We start from the raw sequence: 20,527 nt of genomic DNA, 5'->3' as shown, positions 1-20,527 counted from the left end.
AATTAAAACTAATGTATGTATCCATTAAGCCATGCTCCTTTGTCATCTATTTCTATCGACTGATGTCATTTTTCTAAGAGTCCCTCTGTATTTAGCTTTCTGTCAGCACGAGAGCTATTTGGGAGGCGTATGCTGTGTGGTGTCCTTCTGCTCTTGGCACATAGAACCCCCTCCTACTTTGCTTGACGCAGCACAAATGTGAGTCTTTTAAGTAATATCCTTTACATATGAAACAGAATTTGAAAGTTGAAACTTAATTTCAAGAGCTTGGACTGGAAGCAAAGCTGCAAATAGATGTAAAGCAGGAGCGAATAAGAAATCTATTTTTTGAAACACATTGCTACATTTAGCGGTTCCTGCTTCTCAGGGTCTCTCGCTAGAATAATAAATGAAATGGAAAATATAGCCACCTCCATATCCATATAGTTTTGACTATATATTAAACTATTTTAAGGATTTAAATGTTGTGTTATTTCCCCCCTTGATGCTTGCTATAGTTAATTGTAAACAACATGCATGCATTAAAACTGAATCAATCCATTAAATTGTATTAATAACGATTCCCATTGTATCAGAGAAACATCAAGCGTTGTTTATTCTATGAGCAAATAAGGAATGCAAGTGTGTTTGCTTATTGTTGTGAACCAATGGGAAAAGACTGGACATCGTAACATAAAGATTGTGACACATTCACTTACTGCTGCATGTGCGCTTGACTGGTGATGCATTTGATGAAGTTATGTCAGGACGACTACATCATTGCACACTTGGGTCACAGTTTATATTCGCACTTCTGAGGAATGGCCATCTTAAACTTCCTGTTATTATTATCTGGGGCTGTCGGGTGAATATTTATCTGTTCCCATCGATCAATTACATCTTAGCACAGGTACACGCCCTCATGGTTAGCCAATCATATTGGAGCCCATTTTTATGTCTTTATTTCTCCATCAGTTTAATCAGGGTCATCAGCCACCACCACCAGTGTCTGGTAAGATACTCAAACCTAAGCACCAAGACTTTCTGACTTGATTAATTTCCTATATTTAATTCAACTTTTGTAATACTGTGTTTGAAGAAGCAGTTGAATTTAGTTCTCACACTATTGTGCCCACTTTATTTTGTATGTGGTACTTCAGCTAGTGCTGCAAATACTTCGGCAAACAAGCACAACTTGCCCAAACAGCATGCAACAACATGAGCCTCTGTTACCTGAGTGTGTGTAGGCGGTATGTTCCTGCGTCCGTAAACCCCCAACAGCGCGTTGTGTGAGAGGGACAGATTGAACTTGATGTAGGTCGGATGGTGCACAGTCATATGAAACCTCCAAAAAAGTCCCGGCGGGATCGCCTGGCTCTGCTGGGTTCCAATGACGACCTCTCCGCGGTCAATGGCCCGGCCTCGCACCCACTTCTCTGCAGACAGGAAAGCACGGAGAGGTCTTAAGCTGCATACTGCGCATTCGTCAAAGAAGACAAGAAGTTCATTTTAGTATCAGAGGAAGCAATTAACCACAAACCTGAAGTCAAATATCGAAGCGAGCAGCAGAAATACTAATGAGCCAAGACTGAATAAAACTAGGAGAATGAGTGAATGCTGGGGAAAGAAAATGAGGCTTTTCAGGATACCTTGCTTTGGCAAACCTTCGGCTCGGCTCTGCATGAAGATGAACTGCTTTAGCAAGGACGTGTTTTGTCTGAGAGCCGTCTGCTGCGGCTTTGTCATGTCCAGTATTAGCATCTTCCAAAAAGAAAGAATGTGTGTATATGCAGAGGGATGTGTGTGAAAGGAAGAAGGAAGAGGGCAAAGGCACACACACACACATTCATAACCAACATCACAGTACAAAGATAGTGTCTTGAGTGAGAGTGTGGTTTTTTGTGTGTGAAGAGAATAGGCCTTTCCAATAGTGCCCCAGTCATCAGCTCCTCTGCTCTCCATAAGCCTTTATCAACCACCAGGCCTGAGTCTTTTGTGCCGGGGAGCAGGCTGGGCTCTCCAGCCCTCTTTGTGTCAGCCTTTATGGAGAGATATATCTCGGCTTCTAAACTAAGTTGGGGGGGTGACAGAGGGGAGCCAGCCGATCGTTACGGCCAAAAAGACAGAAGAACAGTTAGGGGCAGATTCATGGATAAGGACTCTCACTCTCCCTCTTTAATGCCTACAGCTTTCCTACTCCATTATGGCGACACAAAGTCCACCTGCAGGTCAGCCTGAATATACTGCATGTTCTGTCACATGGACAGAGCGGTTCAGGCCAGCGAGCACCTTCTGCCTTTATTTTGTCCCTTTCAAGGCGCATTGCTGTCCTGCTTTGGCTGGTCAGACCGTTAATCTCCCTGATTGATTATGGTAGAAAGTTTTTTACACTCTTTGTGCCTTTTTCATCTAAATCACTTTTGTAATGTGAGAGATTTTGCAACTTATCACGGAGTGGACTTTTGTGGCTTCAAGAAATTCAAGAAAAATAATTGGATTGGTCATCATGAGGTGTGATATTTAAATTATATTCCCCTCAGAATGTGCTGGAATAAATACGGGGCTCTTTCACAGTCATGAGGTTAAAATTGAAATCTGTTAAATTCATTTGTTTATGAGCGAAACACCTGCGCAAATAATGGCACTCCCATCAGCCTCATCTGTATTTCTTCCGCTAATTAGAAAACGCTTGCGAATAACAACCTAAGATAAACGTGACAAGCATTGCACCTTCTAAAGTGTAGAGCATTAGCAGTGACACACGCAGAAAACTATTTGTCACACTCATTTTTGTCGCGTGGTTCAAAGTGCCACTGCAGGTAAATAATAATTATAACCCAATTCCAAAACCAACCAAATTAAAGCACACCACTTTGATACATTTTCAATCTTTTATGACATCTAAAGTTGAAAATGCAGTGACAAAATGTCAGATTTATCTCTTTTTTTTCCACTGACTGATTTCAAATACATCCTTATTTCTGCAATTGATTCTAGCAGCACGATCCAAACAAGGGCCCTCAGCCTCTCAGCCACACACAGAAGCACTGGACTATGAACCAGATCCAGTGTGAACCCATCCGTGTCAAAATGAGATAACCAGATGGGTGCTTGTTCAACCAGCGTTCCCATCATGTCTCCAGGAATCTTTCCTGATACAAAAGACTTGATGTTCATGCAACATAAAGAATGTCGGTGAGATTTAAATGACAAAGAAATCAATTGTGATGCTGTTCCGGCAGTGTTGTGTAGACCTTTTGTCACTATTACTTGGGGAGATATGTTTGCATGCAGCTTCGTTGAAGTCTGTGGTTGCAGCAGGAGTGAAGCTGCCACATAGTCACATCCGCACAATGAGGACAACTTAATGAAGTGGAAGTTAGATTGCAAAGGGATCAGAGTTCAGAGGTGCTTCGCCAAGCTCCCCAGGTACGCTACACACGATAAAAGGTTCATTTCTTCAGCTAAACAGATGTGACAGAAATTATCAAAAACATGTAAGGCTAGCATGCTGATGTAGCCTCATGAGGTTCTAGCATGGTTGCAGGCCACCAGAACTTCTGAGATATGTGAAAAAAATGTAATCCTAATAAACGTCAAAGTGCTGGATTTTTCTTTTCATCTTCCATTTTCTTCTTCTTCTTCTTCTTTTTCTTCTAAGCACGCCCAGATTGATAAAACAGAATTGATGAATTTGTTAATTGATTGAATCTGACTGAGCTATGACAAAAAAACAAAAATCAAAAAATAAGATAGCGGAAAGAGGAAGAGGATGAAAGACAAATAAAAGAAAACACAAGAGAGGAGAGATAATAAAAAAGAGAGTTCAAAAAGGCCTATTATGAAAGCTAAAGGAGAGACAGGTGTTCTGTATGAAGCACCCTGCACTCAAATCTCTACCAACGGAATAAAAGCAGCTTAGGAAAACGAAGGTTTTCCTGCTTCGTCTACCTCAGCAGTCTATTCCTTTTAATGTTAATCCTCATTTCTGTGCTTTACCACAAAAAAATAAAATAAAAGCCAGCAGAGGGATGGATGTCCCCCCGGAAAGGAGCCTTTTATTCAATGGCAGATGAATAGGATGCGAATAGGGCATGGCAGTTGGCAGAACACTGGCAGGCAGACATGCTTGCAGGCGGGCCGGTGAGCATGCTGACGGGCAGATGAGCAGACAGATCCTTCTCATGATAATTACTATATAGAGCCTCTCCGGGTTTGATGCAGCACGGGGCAGAAAGCGCCACGGATAAGCCGTGGGGCGTGAGAGACACGGGGTTGTAGAAGGAAAGGAGAAAATGAGGATGGGGGAGAGAAGAGAAGGAAGGACCGCAACCAGAGAGGAGTCAGTGGTGTCAAGTTATAGCTGCTGATGCAAGAAAGAGTAAACACTTCTTTCTTTCTAGTCTTTTGTCTCAGCAGTAGACAATGACGGTGCAGCTCCCGTGAAAAGAGAGGAGGGATCAAGGCATTCTGGGAGTCCCGCAGAAAGCAAGATGGGTTGCATGGTGACTGGGGTTACCTTTAGGCCTCCCCAGCTGTTCAGATTACCGCTGTCAATCAATGCGTCTCAGCAGCCATCGTTTTCTTCCCACTTGGCAAGTAAAATGAATTTAAGATTAAACAAGCCAACGTGCATGGGAGGCAAAGTTCCCTCACACCTTGCGATCTTGTGGTTTTCATAAATGAAAAGCAGCTTGAAATTCACACTTGTTACCGGTCACTGAGCAGAAAATAAAAATAAATGGCACGGCATGAATCTTCTCCTATGCTTTTCATCAGTAGCTGGCAGCAGAAGCCAGTTGCAGGCTAAAATCGTTTTGAGGTTTATTAAATATGTAGAGCTCGTTTAAAGGGCCAATGGATGTATTGCGTAGCCAAATCATACCTGCCACCAGGCACAACCTGAACTTAAAGGAAATGATGAAGGGTCCGGAAGCAGGTCTGCTGAAAACAGCATGCGAGTCTGGTGTGTGCAGGCAGCTGGACGAACGAGATGAGCTACATTCGGGCTTGGGACACAAGGTCTAATTAATTTATTTTTGCCTACGGGTTATTCAGGTAAAGCAATTACACCTGTAATCTATTTTCAAAGGAACTAAACTGTCTTTGCAATTAATGTTATTATCCCTCAGATTCTAATGAAGCAGAGAACAGACTAAAAGTGCAGCTGGGGTCTTTGTGACAGGGACATGTCCGGGGGGACCAGAACTGCGTGAGTATATGCATGCGAGTGCAAGTTGCTATTAGAGCCGAGGCCGGTGCGTGGATCTCACGCACAGTGGCACAGACAACATTAATAGCGTTCAAATTGCAAAAAGAGATTGAGTTTGCCGCAGGATGAATAAAAATATCACAATGGGCAAGGCCTCTATAATTACTTGGATTCAATTAAGGGCCTTTTGAGCAGTTGGCTTAATAAGCTTTCAGCCTCCTCGCTCACTGTGCAGCTTAATGAGTGTCAGTCAGAGTCAGGAGAAGATAATGCTCCTGGCCTCCAGGCCCTCCATTACTCTCTCCTCCTCACCTTCTACCGTCAGGCCTCAGGCAACGTCTGTGTCAGGCAAGGATGTGTGTTCACGAACCCATTCGCACCATGACACTCGGAGCGCAATTACATTGTTGGACATGTAACATGTGTTGTATAACGTCACACAACATAAAGCCTCACAGTTGAAGCTTAAATGCTCATTTTAATGGAGGCTGTCTCCTAACTCAGCGGTCCCCAACCACCGGGCCACACAGAAAGAATAACGAATGTATACAATTTATGTTGTATCGATTATTAGAGTCTAAAAGGTGTTTTATTTTGAAAAACGTAATTTTCTCCAACGTAACATTTGCTTGTGAATTTTCTTGGTGACATGATACGATACTAAAAAAAAGCCGTAAACTAGCGAAAATTAATAAAAAACAAACGTTTTTTGAGAGCTTCTTTGCTAATGGGAAAGTCCAACTGAGGAGGAAGAAGAGGAGCCGACGACCTCCAAGAAAAGAAAACTTGTTTTAACAGGCAAACCAGGAGTCAGACTTAAAACACGGTTTATCTCCATCTGACTGGCTTCGTTAACGAGGCAACGAAGGTTTTAAAACTGCTTCGACACATAGACCAAAAACCCTGGAGTAAAAACAAGAATGTGGAATTTATGAAACCAAAAAACCTGCCCGGCATCAAACCGGTCCGTGGCAGGAAAAAGGTTGGGGGCATCTGTCCTAACAGGCTTCATAATATGAGGTGTACTGTCACATTTTAACTCGCAATTTACAGCCAAGGTTTAAGAGATTTTTATTTCATTAAATAAATAATAAAACGGGTCTATTAAATCCATTAAGGATTTGTTTTGTCAGCATCAGTCAAATCTGGAACAAGCACACACTGGCTTTAATGTTTTACCGATAACGATGAATGTTCAAAATAATCTTCATTCATTTTCAGACTCCTGATATTTGCTGCCAGCATTGGGGAAACGATAGAATATTTCCCTTTGACTGCAGTAGAGGATGTATGATACAGAATAAAAGAGAGCTCATGCTCCAGTCAAGCTGAGAGCATGAGCTCACACACCAAGTTTAACGTCCTTTGACCGCAATTAGAAAGTACTGAAGTATTGATTTTTTATCAAACAGGAAGTGCTTGTCTTTTTTTATCAAGATGATAAAATTGAATGCATTTTTTTTTGTCTTTGATGTCAGAGCCTGAGACATCAATCTACTTTTCTCGAATGCACTACAAAGCACCATGAAGCTCTCCGCGCCTCGTGGAATGTGTCATCGACAGGTGCTGAATAAAATGATGTTATAGCTCTGCAGCTATATTTGGAGGACTTTTTTTTTTAAATTGATGTACAGAAATCTTATATTCGGCTTTTCGACTTGAGTCTCTCAAGCAGGGGGTTCAGTAAATGATCTATACTTTCTCTACATGTGTCTGCGTGTGTGTGTCTTACATCCCGAGACTGTTTGCCAGCGTGAGAAAATCAATGAGACCAGTGTAACAGGGGCCAGTCCATCAGCAATTCCACAGATGCACCACATGCGCATGCACACTCATCCCTCCCACAGACACATCCCCCCACATACTAGCATGCAATATGCACAGCCTTTCTTACACACTGCTCAGCCTCCCTCCACGCTCCCTGCACACTGTCTAGAATATTGATGTGCTCTTTAAGAGCCCTTCTCTCTGTCTCTGTCACATTCCATCCATCTGCACACCATTTCCAACCACGCCATCGGATAAAGGGAAACACAATTCGGCCCAACTCTCCGTTCACACAATGGTTTGCACACTCGGTCCATGGGCTCAGATGGCTCCGTGCGAGCTTCACATCGCATCACATTCACATCATAATGAGGCATTAGGCTTCCCCCACTATATGTGAGCTTGTATCAATTCATGTCATTAATATAGCTTGCGTTCCATGCTGACTGAAATATCTCTCGCAAACTTCAGTGTACTTCGTTAAGTTTTAAAGAATGCAGCGAGCATGCATATCTGCCAGAGGTTGATTATCAGGGGGGGTGACTGGCAATTAATGTAGCACAAATTAGAGCGCTTTTATATGTGGATGACTAAGAAGGGCTCCTCGTGAACCCGAGAAAACTGCGGGCGAGTAGGCACAAAGAACATAAAACGCAGCTTGACAAGACACTAGCCATACGCAGATGACACAATATGTCAATTAGTATCTGGAGCTGGGCTGCAAGCTGCTTCATCTGTGCTGCAATTTCAGTGTAGCGCCAACAAATCAAACGGGGACGCTATCTTCATGACATTGAAGCTGACATCAAAAAACAACAGCGAAAAAAAAATGCACGACCAAGAATAACAAAGAGATTACTACCTTCCAATCATCTCGCCCAGCTTGTTTCATCTCTCCCTCTACCGTGTCATCAGTTTATTTCAAAAGAAGCACAGACTGATGGCTATCATCCAATTGCGGTGCTCGGCTATCTTTATGTTACCATGGTTATGAGGATTGCTCGTGTTTATATGTGCATCAAGAAAGGGAAGAAGAAAAAAAAAAACTCATCAGAAAAACAGATTGCTTTATTCTTGTGTGGGGAAAAAAAGGAAAGGAAGTGACTAATAAATTGTTTCATAAAACTGAACTTCACTGCCAGCCATGATTTAGCTGCTGTCTTTTTTATGGTGAATATCTCAAACATCACATAGATTGCATCAATCAACACTTCTCCTCTCGGCGCCGCCCCCCTCTCCCCCCATGTTGCTTTTTCTTTATGGCAGCCTCCTTTCACCATCCTCTGATGCGTAATCTCTGGGATTGTGCGGCTTCGTGGTGTGAGAGGTGATGGTACAGCAGGATAAGCATGATAATCTGCCACACTGGATTACTCTCTAATCTCTAATCTCTCTGGCACTCCTCTGCCTGCGGGACCACCTCCACTGTTCCAATTTTATTAATCTAAACCCCTTGCCTCAATGGCTTAGCTTTTTGCCCATTTGGATTCCCCAGCTTTTATCACGCATAAAGCAATAAAAATTGAAACAATGGATTGCAGGGAGGCAACACTCGGAAGTGAATTCCGTGACCCCGGCATCCTCCATCAGAGGATTTAGCTACTGATGAGCGCTTTAATCCCCAGAATGTGAGGATTCATCAAGAATAGTTGCTTTAGGGAATGTCCCAGGTTGCCCAAAATGCAGTGGGTTGCAGTTTGGTTTGCACTTTCTCTGTATAAGTGATGAACATGAGCTTCAACAGCATCCAATATAATATCCATCAGAGTCTGTCTAGGCATGAAGGTTGCTGTGTCCCATCTGACTTCATGACCTGGAACACTCACAATTAATGTCCAATGTCACGGGGTTAAATTGGCGTCAGTAATTCCTCTGGCTAGTGGAGAGACGGTCGAGTGGAGAGAAGGTATTCCAGTCACGGGTCGGCTAAGAGGAAACATGATTAACAAATTACCTTGCCTTTCTACTCAATCAGTAATCAGTTCAAGGCTGATCTCCAGACTGACGTTTCTCTGTCGTATTGGAACATTCACTGTGCCAAGTCTGCGATGTATGTAAATCAGAGACTTAATGCAAGGCGGGATATAGTCAGCCTCAACGTGTTATTATATTTACATTTCTAGAGGATTAATTTAATGGTGTTAATGCTATTCTAATAATTATGTTTCCAATAAAGCCCATATTTCTGAGACTTGCTGGGGTGTTTTTCATGAACTGAGCAGAAAGAGAATAACTAGCGTACATTGAGATGAAATGGAAATGGGAGAAAATAAAATACTGTTTGACCTGCTCTCACATGTATTTATTTACGCTAACCTTCCCCATCTATCTGTGCACTTATTGGCCCAGGGGTATTTAATAATGGTGGCTACGAAAAAAAAGAAAACAGAGCTTTGCGTAAATCGACTGTTTAATCAAGTCTGCGACTAATGTGAGTACAGATCACATAAATTAACAGAGAAGAAGATCGCATCCATCGTTTCCAGCAACATAGCAGCACAGATTTATTATATATGGCGAACCTCAGATTTAAAATCACTAAAACTATTGTTCTTAAAAAAAAAACTGAAGCATACATGTCAGAATAGAACAATCATCAATGCACCAGTTTAAGACAAGAATAACTTGATTAAAATGTGAAACGTTTGTTGTTTGTTTTTACATGAAAAGCAGAGGGGCAGCTTTAGCTTGCAGTCAGAGAATCAGCTGTGCTATCTACATGATCAGCGCTGCCGCTGACGACCCTCGAGCAGAGAGCAGGGATTTGCCTTCACTGGTAATCTTACCAGTGTGTTTTTTTCTTCTTTTTTTTACAGACTTCATGGAACTTTGCACAGCTGCATATAGTGACAAAACATGTGCATGACAAATGATTCTCTCATGATGGAAGGCCACTGTTTTTGCATGACACGAGTCATTCTTTATCCGTGCTCAGTCAATAGTTCCTGCTGTCATTATATGAGTCATTTAAAGGTTTAGTTTTAACACAATAAATACAATTTAACACATAACATATGATATCACACATCGTCTTTGGTAATTAGCAATTATCATAAATTCTTCACTTGTTTCTCACAAATGCACGATGTAGTAGTTCTCACCCACACTTGTAAAGTTCCCCTTTAAGAAAAAAGTGAGCGCTCAGAATAAATAAAGCAATAAATATATATAGCCTTGTTAACAACACAACAGCACAAAGGGACCTTAATGCTGGAATGAATTGTATCGCTGGCTAAAGCCTATAAACTAGCCCTGACTAATAAATGACGACAGGTTTCCAAGGTAACCTCGGTTAGAAATATTTGCAATTAATGGATTGGTATTTCAAAAAAGCTTATGTATTCATCTTGCTCTGGGAAAACGTCAAAGGCTTAAGGAAACACCCTACTCTTAAAATGCCACAATGAATTACGAAACAACAAAAGCAGCTTAATACTTGTGTAATTGAACAATCGAATTCTGTCAACACATTTACTCCTTCATGAACAACAAAGTCCAGTTTCATAGACTTGCTTCTTACTGACAGCTGAGCAGTAAGCAGAGCATCTGTTCCTAATGCGTCTGTCGTGTCGGTGTCGACTCACCTCTGTCACCAGCGTGTGTGTTTTCAGGGTTGAGTGTGTCCAACAGGTGGACGGAGCTGGTGGGTCTGGTTCTGCTCCGGTCTTCCTGTTGATGGTCTGCGGAGCTCACGCCGTTCTCGTACAGCTGGCTATCGCCGTGCCGCAGATGCCAGGTCAGACCTAACAGGTGGATAGCTAAACGCACAAACACGCACACACACACACAAATCATTATTCAAGACATCCAAAGGGGTGTGTCTGAATTTCCATCTTAGAGCTCTCTCTCAGTTCATTAGTGTTGGCCTTTGCAGTTAGTAAATACACAAATAACACCTGCACGCATATGCTCACACACCTATGTAGTATGTGCACACACACACACATGACTGCAAAATGTGGCAGAGGTGGGCAATTAAAGCAGATCCTCAGAGCCCGAGCCCAGAGCTGGCATTAAAACGCTAACAGTCTTTTATGCATGACTAATGACGCTTTGAAAGCTGCTGCCGATTCACAATCCATATGGGCCTTTTAAACAACAAAGGGTATGGGAGGATACTGAATTCTCCGTCCCACTCGTAAAAATGTTTACTAGCACAACAATCAAGTATGCTGTTAAATAAAAGCAAATAACCCCCCCCCCCCATTAAGGAAATTAACATCCATCCACCTCGCTCTGACCAATCCTCGGGTTCCATTCACATTCTACTTTCTGTAAAGGTCCCTTTGCTGATATGAGGAACAAAACAAATGAAATAAATCACTGCAGTTTCTTTTTTTTTTGCTTTTTTTTCTTCTCTCCTCTGACACATTTGGAACATCAAACAAATGCAAAGACTCAAATCACAAAGTTGCTCTGCGCTGGTGGCAGTTAGAGGAAGGCTGCCGCATGCAGATCAAGGCAGGAAACTTCTGACGACTTCAAACGTCCTCACTGTCTGGCTTCTGTTTCCTGATTGCCAACACCCAGAAAAAGCACTTGACATGTGCTTCCTAACACGCGCACAAAATGACTGCTTAGAAAAAGAAATACACAATGAAACGGCGTGACCAACGCATGCACACGGACGCCACGTGCTCCCATGAGTGCATAAAGGCGCCTGCTATTTCCATGTATGCACGAGCGCAACCCCCCTCACACACACACACATGCATACGCCCCTGCACTCCCACAGACTTCATTCCCAGGTGATGAAGAATGCCTAATTAAAACTCGAGATAGTTCAAAGCCATTTGCAAACACTTTGTGTCGCAGAAGCAACGGGGAGGAAAAATAACGCTTTCTCTCTCCGAAAGTACGACAAATCTATGATGAGCTACGAGGGTTGAAGCCAATTCGTTCCCGTGCTCTTCTGTGGCATAAATGGGGATCAGCAAATCACGCACTTCAGCATTTCAACTTCTGACTAGCCCCGGCTCTGTTGGTTTAGCTATCTATTCATGCACAATATGAGCTCTTCAAAGCAGAACACTGACGATTACCGGGGCCATGAGGGAGACGCCGTGCATCATTTAGTTCAGACTAATTGAACTGTCAACCTGTGACGAGACCAGACATGGACATGCACAGATTCTTCACATAAACGCGGGTTCGAGTCACTAATTTTAATCCCCCCCCACCCCCCCACCCACCCTGATTCACTGTAGTTTCATTTGAAAAGATGCAGTGTGGGGTTTTCTCATTAAGACACCACTGCGACATTATATGTGATGGCTCATTCTGATGGTGGAAAAAAGTATGATCTAAACAGTAGCTCAAATGATCTGCCTTGTATATTCGATTTCATGGGTTTGGTTCCCAGCAGAATCCCCGCTGGGTGGTCTGGCACTGCGGCGTTATTCTATCTTTAGCAGATGGATGGAGGAAAACAGGTATGGAACGAAATGCATACTGATGACACTTTATTTAACACTGATGCATTTAGAAACAGCATGCTACAGAGACTTACGCTAAGCCTGTGCGGCCCAAAATCTAATGTCTTATTAAACATGAAATATAGTGTTGCACCTACAAATTTAGGTTTGCATGCATCATCACTGTTTATACTGTATTATATTATGCAGTGGAGTGGAACAACCTATCATGGTTTCATAAATTAGTCTGTGGGAGTGCTCACTGACGGATGACAAGTTCTTCCCAAACTCATACATTGAGCATTTTTTTCCATTCAGTCTCCCATACTTCATTCTGTTTTTACGTCCACTCATCTGAATTGCTTTGCTTTTGCTCCTTGTTCTGCAGTGACCCCCCCACCACACACACACTAACACAATCACATGCACGAGCATGCCACAGCTGAGTGTTAGCAACTCCAGTAATGACAGTCCTCCTCTTTACTACTCCATCCATCCTCTAAAGCAGACTCTGCTTCGCCTACTCCTTCTCATCAGCATATCTCTCTCTCTCTCTAGTTTTAGGACTGTTGACCTTTAGCTAGCCAACACAGGTTGAATGATGAGGAATAAGGATCTGACAGTGGGACGAGGAGCGGAGGGTAGTAAACTGAAGAAGTTTGTGTTTATGCGCCTGTACTTTGGAGGACCTCGAAGCACTATCGAGACCAGTGGAAGTGTAAGACTTATCAGCACTGAGAGCTTATGGAGCCACGGCAAGGACAGGAAGGGCTTATGTTTCAGTCCACATTTGCGGAGAGTAAAGTGGAGGAGGTTGCGGATCCGCAGGCTGCGACCAAGGCCGCCGATGTACTTTTGAGGTTCCTCTAAGGCATGGACAAGCTCGCCTCGTTCAAGAGGAACAACTGTGTGAAGGTACCTTCCGCCCCAATGAAATATAATTTAATACCAAATGTTAAAGATACTAAAAGCGGTTTTGTTAAAATGTCCCGCTGCAATATGTATATCTTTGAAAGACTTTGAAAGCAGTTTTACAAAGTACATAATTCAGTGGATCTTCATTTCGCTGCAGGGAGTAAAAAAGTCCAGTCACCTTTACTTATGAGCCGGGATCTGTGAACAGACAGAACAGACCTGCCCGAGGAGCTTTAGAATCACCTCTAAAGCGTGCTTCCGACCACCGGAGAGAAGCTAGAGCAGGACTTATCATCACGTATTCATACATCAGTATTTCTTTGGTATTTATTTTATACAAAGCAGTTTGAATGAGCATCAGAGGGTGCAGCGGATATGAGACCTTGCCTGTTGTCCAGTTGCCTGTTGTCCAGCTCTGCTGCTCTCTCCTTGAGCTTTAAATGCAGATGGTTAAACTAATTAAATGAATGGCTCATGTGATTATGCAAGGTTTTAACATAGCAAAGCTTGCATGCCAAATTCAAAGGGTTCATTTTACCAATATACCGGTACCTATTTTTCAAACACTATTCTTAACTGGCTGTCAACATTTGGCCAGAGACGTTTGATCGAATGTTTGTTTGTCTTTCTGCCATTTTCTAGAAGTAGTCTGTGCAGATATTCATTGATAAATCACATCTTGTAAAACAAAATTAAGAAATAGACTTTCAAAGAGGAGAAGGTTAACTGATATAATTATATATGTATTACGCTTCATGTTGGATTCAAACTGACATTTAAATGAAGGAATGCTCCTCGTGCCCATCCGTAAAGACCCGCTTTGCAATCAGCCTGATTACCTCCAACAAGGTGCGTTTGTTCGCTGCTCGGTTGGTTAAGGGCAGATTCAGTCTTTTTTCACATTTAGTTTTTATTTCTTTAATAAAGTATAAATCCTGATCTAAAAAAAAATCTGCCCTATTCAGGGGCTCAGTATTGTAGCTATGCATTTATGCAATCATGTGGTGCAGAGCCAAACAGACATCTGAGTCAACCACATTTAAATGGCCGGCTGTTATGTATTCAGTAACCTTAAATTACGGGTTTCATTTTGGATAAAGCTTGATTGAATTAAAGGGGGCTACTGGGACTTGGTGGAGGCATGCAATCGACTGAGTGCCATTGCAAGTTTGATTTGAAGTTAAAATAATTACAATGTAAAGCAATAACAACTAAAGAAGCACAGTGTTTGTTTGTTATTTTAATCTTTGGCCTCTTTAACGTCTGTTCATTTTAATAATTCTCTCGAGAAAAGCAAAAAGCAAACAAACACGCTCCTCAGCTGAACTCCAAGCAGCATTTGCGCGGCTATCCTCTGCCGATCTGCTCCTATATGTTAATGCGTTGATCAGAATTAATTAAAATAGTATTTCAAACGCACGATTGCGCAAAAATGCCTCCGGATTCAGCCCTTCGCTTCATTTCCGTACTCCGTTGTTTACCGGATTTGACAAATGTTTTGATTCATTTATGTGGACACATAACACGCGCGCTCAAACAAACACGCTCAGAAAAACCCAGCATGCCGTCAGTTACGCGCGCAGCATGTGCTCAGCGTGAACCTTCCCGCTCGCTTTTCTCCCCCCCCCCCCCCCCCCCCCTCAATGTCTGTCTATCCATCTCGCTCTCTGTGTCCGTCTTTCTCTCTCTCACACACAAAAACACACATTACATTTCTGTCACATGTTAGAGAGACACTCCGAGTAAGTCCAGTCATTACAGCGAACAGCAGCGCGCCGAGCTGACGGGCCGGGGCCCCCGCACACATGACTCATTGAGCAGCGTGACAGCGAGAAGCCTGCCGGAGGTAAAAGGACGGCGCTGCTGCGAGGAGGCTCCGCGCTGTACCCACGCCGTCGGCTACCCCGCTGCGCTGTGCGTTTGCGCGACGCGCCAAGCTGAAGAGAACAGCGGCAGAGTTGTGTGTGAAGCGATGGAGTCAAGTTCAGCAGTGAGAGAAAAGTGGCGGCTTGATGTGGCTTTTCAGGTGCACTTAAACTACCAGGGAGAGGAAATAAGAGAACAGAAAAGTCTGCGCTTGTGGAACTTTGCAGGCGTGTTGCAGCGTCTCCGTTCCAGCTGTTGCGCATGAACAGCTGGAATGCAGAGATCTATACGTGTGCGCTTATCTTTAGCGCGGCTGAAATGACGGCGCTGCTGCTGGTAGAAATAGCAATGATGCCTGCTCGCCTTCCCTGCTGCCATTGTTACTGTTGTTGTTGCCAGGCGTGTGTGTGTGTGCGTGTGTGTCTCCAGATTATAGAGATGATTGTGGGCTCCAGCAATGATTAGATTTCACACTTGTGTTTGGAGAAGAGCAGAAGAAAAAAACCAAATTGTGTGTGTGTGTGTCTGTTTAATGCCTGAGTTACTTTTCATGCTGCTATCGGCGCTGTGCGGAGATGCAGGACACAATGGGTGCGAATGACTGTGAATATACTGTCTTATCGATAACCATTACAGCCAAGGCAGCACTGTAGTCTGTTAAAAATGATTTATCAATACCCCCCCCCCCCACAAGCGGAGAGGCATCCAGGCCCGATTGCCAAGTTGTTTTTTGCTCACACGCGCAGCTAACCTCCAACTATATTCCGTCTGACAAGCAAAGACTATGTGGCTGCCTCTGCCCCGCAGCAAACACTTTCAGGAGCATCACTCATATGCTTTAGCGTGTAGTTTAGCATGTACAGTAAAAGCAATTTATCATCCAAGTTCTGCTTGGCTGTGTCAGCCTCGAGCTAAAGCCACAACTTCTGAGGGATAGCTGAAAGAAAGGCGGGGAAGGAAAGAAGGGCAGGGAGCCGGGGAGGGGGGGAGATAACAGACAGAGGGAGCAGGGGGAGGAAAGGCGAGAGACAAATGGGGAAAACAAGTGTGAAGGAGAATGAAGGAGAGGGACTTCAGAGCCATCTGTGTCTAAGTCAACGATAGTGTAGAGACTGAAAGCCTGGGGGTCTTCTTGGCCTCCCGTCTTTTTGCGAGCCCCCCCCCCCCCCCCCCCCCCCTCCCCTCCCTGCACTGATCTGACAGACAAGAGGTGCTAAAGTGCTCCTCTTCCTCCCCTCCTTCCCCTTGAAAACTACTAATAATATGCTTGTGACCATTTAAAATGTGTGTTCACGTGAGCGCAGTTGACATTTGCTCGAGTTCATGTGTGAGCATGAAGCATCGCTTCACTCGGCGACACCGTCGCCTCAGTTAACCTGGAACTCACCATCGATGTGTTCCCGCTAATCTGGAATGGTAGGTCCTGTTTGGACCAGGGGATAAAATAACGGAGAGACTCGGATTAAGGAAGAGAAACACTGCAGACAAACAAACAGCGACCGATTCACAACCGTCGCATGCAGCTCATCGCTGTCTCTTTGTGCACAGGTGTGTGCGTTTGTCCCAGGTAGGGTGTAAATAATGAAGATAAATGCCCGGATCCCGTGTGTTCTTTGTTTTCCAGCTCCCCTTGCTTTTGTTTTTGGCTTGCCCCTTCATGTGTGGGAGTGGTTGAAATCTTAAAAATATAGGAAATCGAACGCCCTCAGAGGCTCATCAATGGATATCGTAAGTTAAGTTATGGTGAAGATAATTACAGATGTTTATACATTGACAAGCAAATACAGCAGTCTGACAGCAGATTCCTTTTCTGCTGGACATCAGAGCGGAATGTTAAACTTCTATAATAGTCTGCTGCTATCCACTAGTGACAAATCGGGTTGGGTCTTGGTGTAACCCGGTGTGCCTACTAGGGGGTTTTCTACAATGATAAAAAGCCTGCCTCAGTATCTTACCTTTGCCTTAAATTTGACATATTTTGCTGTTATAATACATCTTGTGTTCAGTAATACACTCTATTATCATGTCAAGAAAATGTCAAAGCAATTACAATAAACAATACATCTGTTCATTAAAATGATAATCTTACTCCACATGACCTTTTTTGTTGTTGTTGTCACCTTTCACCTGCATTGCAAAGAAGGAAGCCACGGACTGCCAGGAGGAGATGCCGTGTTTACGCTGTCAGAAAGCTGATAAAGATGGTACTGATGGATCGAAAAGCAGGAATGCAGGAAGAAACAATCATTACCCCTCAGGTAGCCTCGGAATGCCCGAGTTTCACTTCCAATTATCCAAAGCCCCACATCATGTCCTCTTATTACACACCTGCAGAATGCAGCCTGACATGTGTGGAGGCTCCAGCAATAACAACCACAGTTACAGAGGCTGTTTCAGTGCAGCGTTTGTGGCCGCTCTTTCACCTTTCCGGGCTTTCTGACCAAAATGCATCCAGTCATTTGAGGCCATTTCACCAAAAGCCTCTGCTGTTTCCTGTTAGCGCAGTTCTCGCAAAGGGCAGCGGGTTTCCTCAAACTGCATCAGATCACCAAATAAAGGGCTGGAAACAAAGAGAAACTGGACCGATCAATACAGACCCCAATGAGGCATGAAGCAGCTGGCTCAAAGAAGCACACTCTCACAACTACACACACACACACACACACACACACACATACACAAAATCCCAATCAAAAAGTCACATATGCTGCCTCTCCTCACACACATCCATTAAACGCACAAACACATAATACTTCATTTTAATAACAAAGATGCGCAGCAGCTCCCAGTTTAACTCCCATGAGCCCCAAAGGGCTTGTTTCTGTTTTGTTTTGCCAGCACGAACACTGGACTGATTTATATTCTACAACAAACAAGCTTCTTTAATGAAAAAGAGTCCTTCCAAATATATATATATATATATATATATATTTTAAATCAAAATGTTTCTATAGAATGCCCAAAGCAGCACATACTCTACTACTGTGATTGAATGGCCGTATGTGGCAGGTTTTATTTGTCTCTCTGAACTGTGCTGAGCCAGTAAACTCTAAACTTCCAGGGCCAACTGGAAACAAGCTGTATACAGCAGCCAATCTTGCCCACTCAGCATTGCGGAGTAGATAATTGGTTGCCAGTTGCCCTCCTAGACAGAGCACAATGAAGGGGCTCGCCACTGATTCCAGACAGGCAGGCAACCACCTGTTTCAAAAACGTCCCTTGGGGAGAAGGTAACATTTCATTATGCCCCGGCCGACTCAATTCGACAGCAGCTTCATCTCAGCGGCCATCACCTGACAGCTGTGTCTGACTTCGCCTCTGGTTCGCTGCCCATCATCAGCAGAGGGTACATCTTTGCTTTGGTGCAATTTGCATTGGTGCGTACAGAAATCCGGCCACTCTGGTTGCAGAGGAATTTTTTTTATTTTTTATTATTAAGAAGGTTCTTTAAATGAGTGAAATGACCTGGAAGATGCTCAAGAAAGGTATGTCAATGCATCTCCTTTAGCAGAGGAGGCTCTAGGCCATCCTGTATGAAAGGGCAAATAAAGAATAGCATTCCTTCTTTCTTACAATACGCACAATTCATCCGTCCAGGAAAGCAAACAATCCACATTGATCGGCCGTCACAACTTCAAGTAAAACTTTCGGAACGTTTGTTGAGTTTATCATGTCGGTTTATCGCGTTATTGCATGCCAATGCTTAGGATTACATCATAATCAGTTCAACGAGGATGAAAGGATGTTTCTAATTCAACTCGCGTGACAATCTGATCATCCGCACACTGGTAGATTTGTTTGTTGTGCTTTGCCTGTCTCGTAGACTCGTGCAGCAAATGTTTTCACACAATCATCTCAATTTGAGAACACTTCTTTACACCACAGCGAACAACAAAAGCCGGAGATCATCACTCTGTCAAAGCAGCAACAACAGTCGCACAGTCAACAACACGGAACTAATGAGAGGGAGAGGCAGCACAGTGCAAGGCGCCGTCGTTCACACGTATCAGTTGGTGTGTGTGTGTGTGTGTGTGTGTGTGTGTTACAGTAAGAACCATTTCTTATGAGTCTTAAGTGGTTTTGATGTTGAAAAAAGAAGAACAACAAAAGCAGAATTTCTGTCCAATAAGGATCTTCCAGCGTTTGTCAGATCCAACCTGAAGCATTCTTGGCCGAATGCGATCCGACATATAGAGGAGCTCTTTATTTATGATAAGCAAGGCTGCCAAGGACGTTCGGAGGAGACAACTTGATCAACATGTATGAATCAGTTCTATCCACCAAACGGAGGTAATGATTTGTCTAAAATACCAAATGTGCTGGAGCGAGCCCAAGGTGATGTTTTCACATGTGCACACCTGAAAGCCCAAAACCAAAAGGTGATCAATTTATGGGAAAAAGTGTGTTATTAAGTAGCGCAATTAGCCAATAAATAGGTCCGCTATGTGGAATATAAGTGAATCATTTGTGCCATTTTTCAAGCAAAGATATTAGTTTCTCTAATTCCATCTTCCAAAATACAGGTCCTGTTTTACCAATGGGTTGGAACCAATGCAGGCATGTGGAGGCCTCGTCTTTGGCTCAAATCACAAAGCCGGAACAAATCTACAGACTTACGGATAATGGAAATCATCCCAGACACATGAGGAATCCTGCGGCTTCAGTCGGAGACTGCGCTGATGTTTAAGAGTGGCGTCAAATTATCAAGGAAATAGCATGACGTGTATGAGATTGAAGCCATCCTTCATTTGGATCTTGGTGGAACCTTATGGTTCCCCAAAGCACCTGAGCAGACCTCAGCCCAAACTGTGCCTCCTCTGTACCGTTGTGAGCGTACAGCCGGCCAAAATGTGATGTGGAGGTGATTCGTTTATTGCGGGATGTTGCTCACTATAGCTCATTCCCCTTTACAGAAGCTTCTCCCTGTTGCCATAGTGATGATCATCTTTCATAACTGACACATAACGCCCTCTCCTCATATTCCATTCGACAACTGAGGATTGTAACCGTTTAAAAAGATAAGACATTATTTAACGCAAAAAATATTCTAATAAGCTTCTTCTTTTTTCACTGACAGCTCCGTAGGGCAATAGTAGGTTGGGCGGAACATGAATGAGGCTTAAAATGGAAAATGAGTTGCTGGTAATGTTGTCAACAGCAACGCTCTTCAAGATTACAGATTCAATCTCAGTCTGTCCTCTATCTCCCCTTAAATGCCCCGTTGGCTATCATAACGCCACGCTGCTCATATCTGATATCCGTGTTGCGCTTAATAACAAGCTACGGCTGCAGGAGGGAGGGGTACGTTGGGAGATAAACAAATTAACAAAGCTACTCACAGCCCCCGCAGCACCAGGGGGGGTATATGGGAGGA

At 43.4% G+C, this 20,527-nt stretch overlaps 1 protein-coding gene across 1 annotated transcript in view; it reads right to left on the bottom strand.

The window, feature by feature from the left end:
* Window positions 1-20,527, bottom strand: part of tenm1 (teneurin transmembrane protein 1) — a 147,672-nt gene that overhangs the window by 70,717 nt on the left and 56,428 nt on the right. Inside the window, exons 5-6 of the mRNA XM_068740281.1 lie at window positions 10,543-10,716; window positions 1,213-1,415 (exon numbers count right to left, since the gene is read on the bottom strand). Of these exons, the coding sequence (XP_068596382.1) occupies window positions 1,213-1,415; window positions 10,543-10,716 (377 nt within the window). The remainder of the gene's footprint in view (window positions 1-1,212; window positions 1,416-10,542; window positions 10,717-20,527) is intronic.

Source organism: Brachionichthys hirsutus, chromosome 6 (genome assembly GCF_040956055.1).
Source record: "Brachionichthys hirsutus isolate HB-005 chromosome 6, CSIRO-AGI_Bhir_v1, whole genome shotgun sequence".
In the NCBI taxonomy this organism is placed as follows: domain Eukaryota; kingdom Metazoa; phylum Chordata; class Actinopteri; order Lophiiformes; family Brachionichthyidae; genus Brachionichthys; species Brachionichthys hirsutus.
Note: the sequence above shows the minus strand (reverse complement) of the source record. Positions and strands in the feature narration are given on the sequence as shown.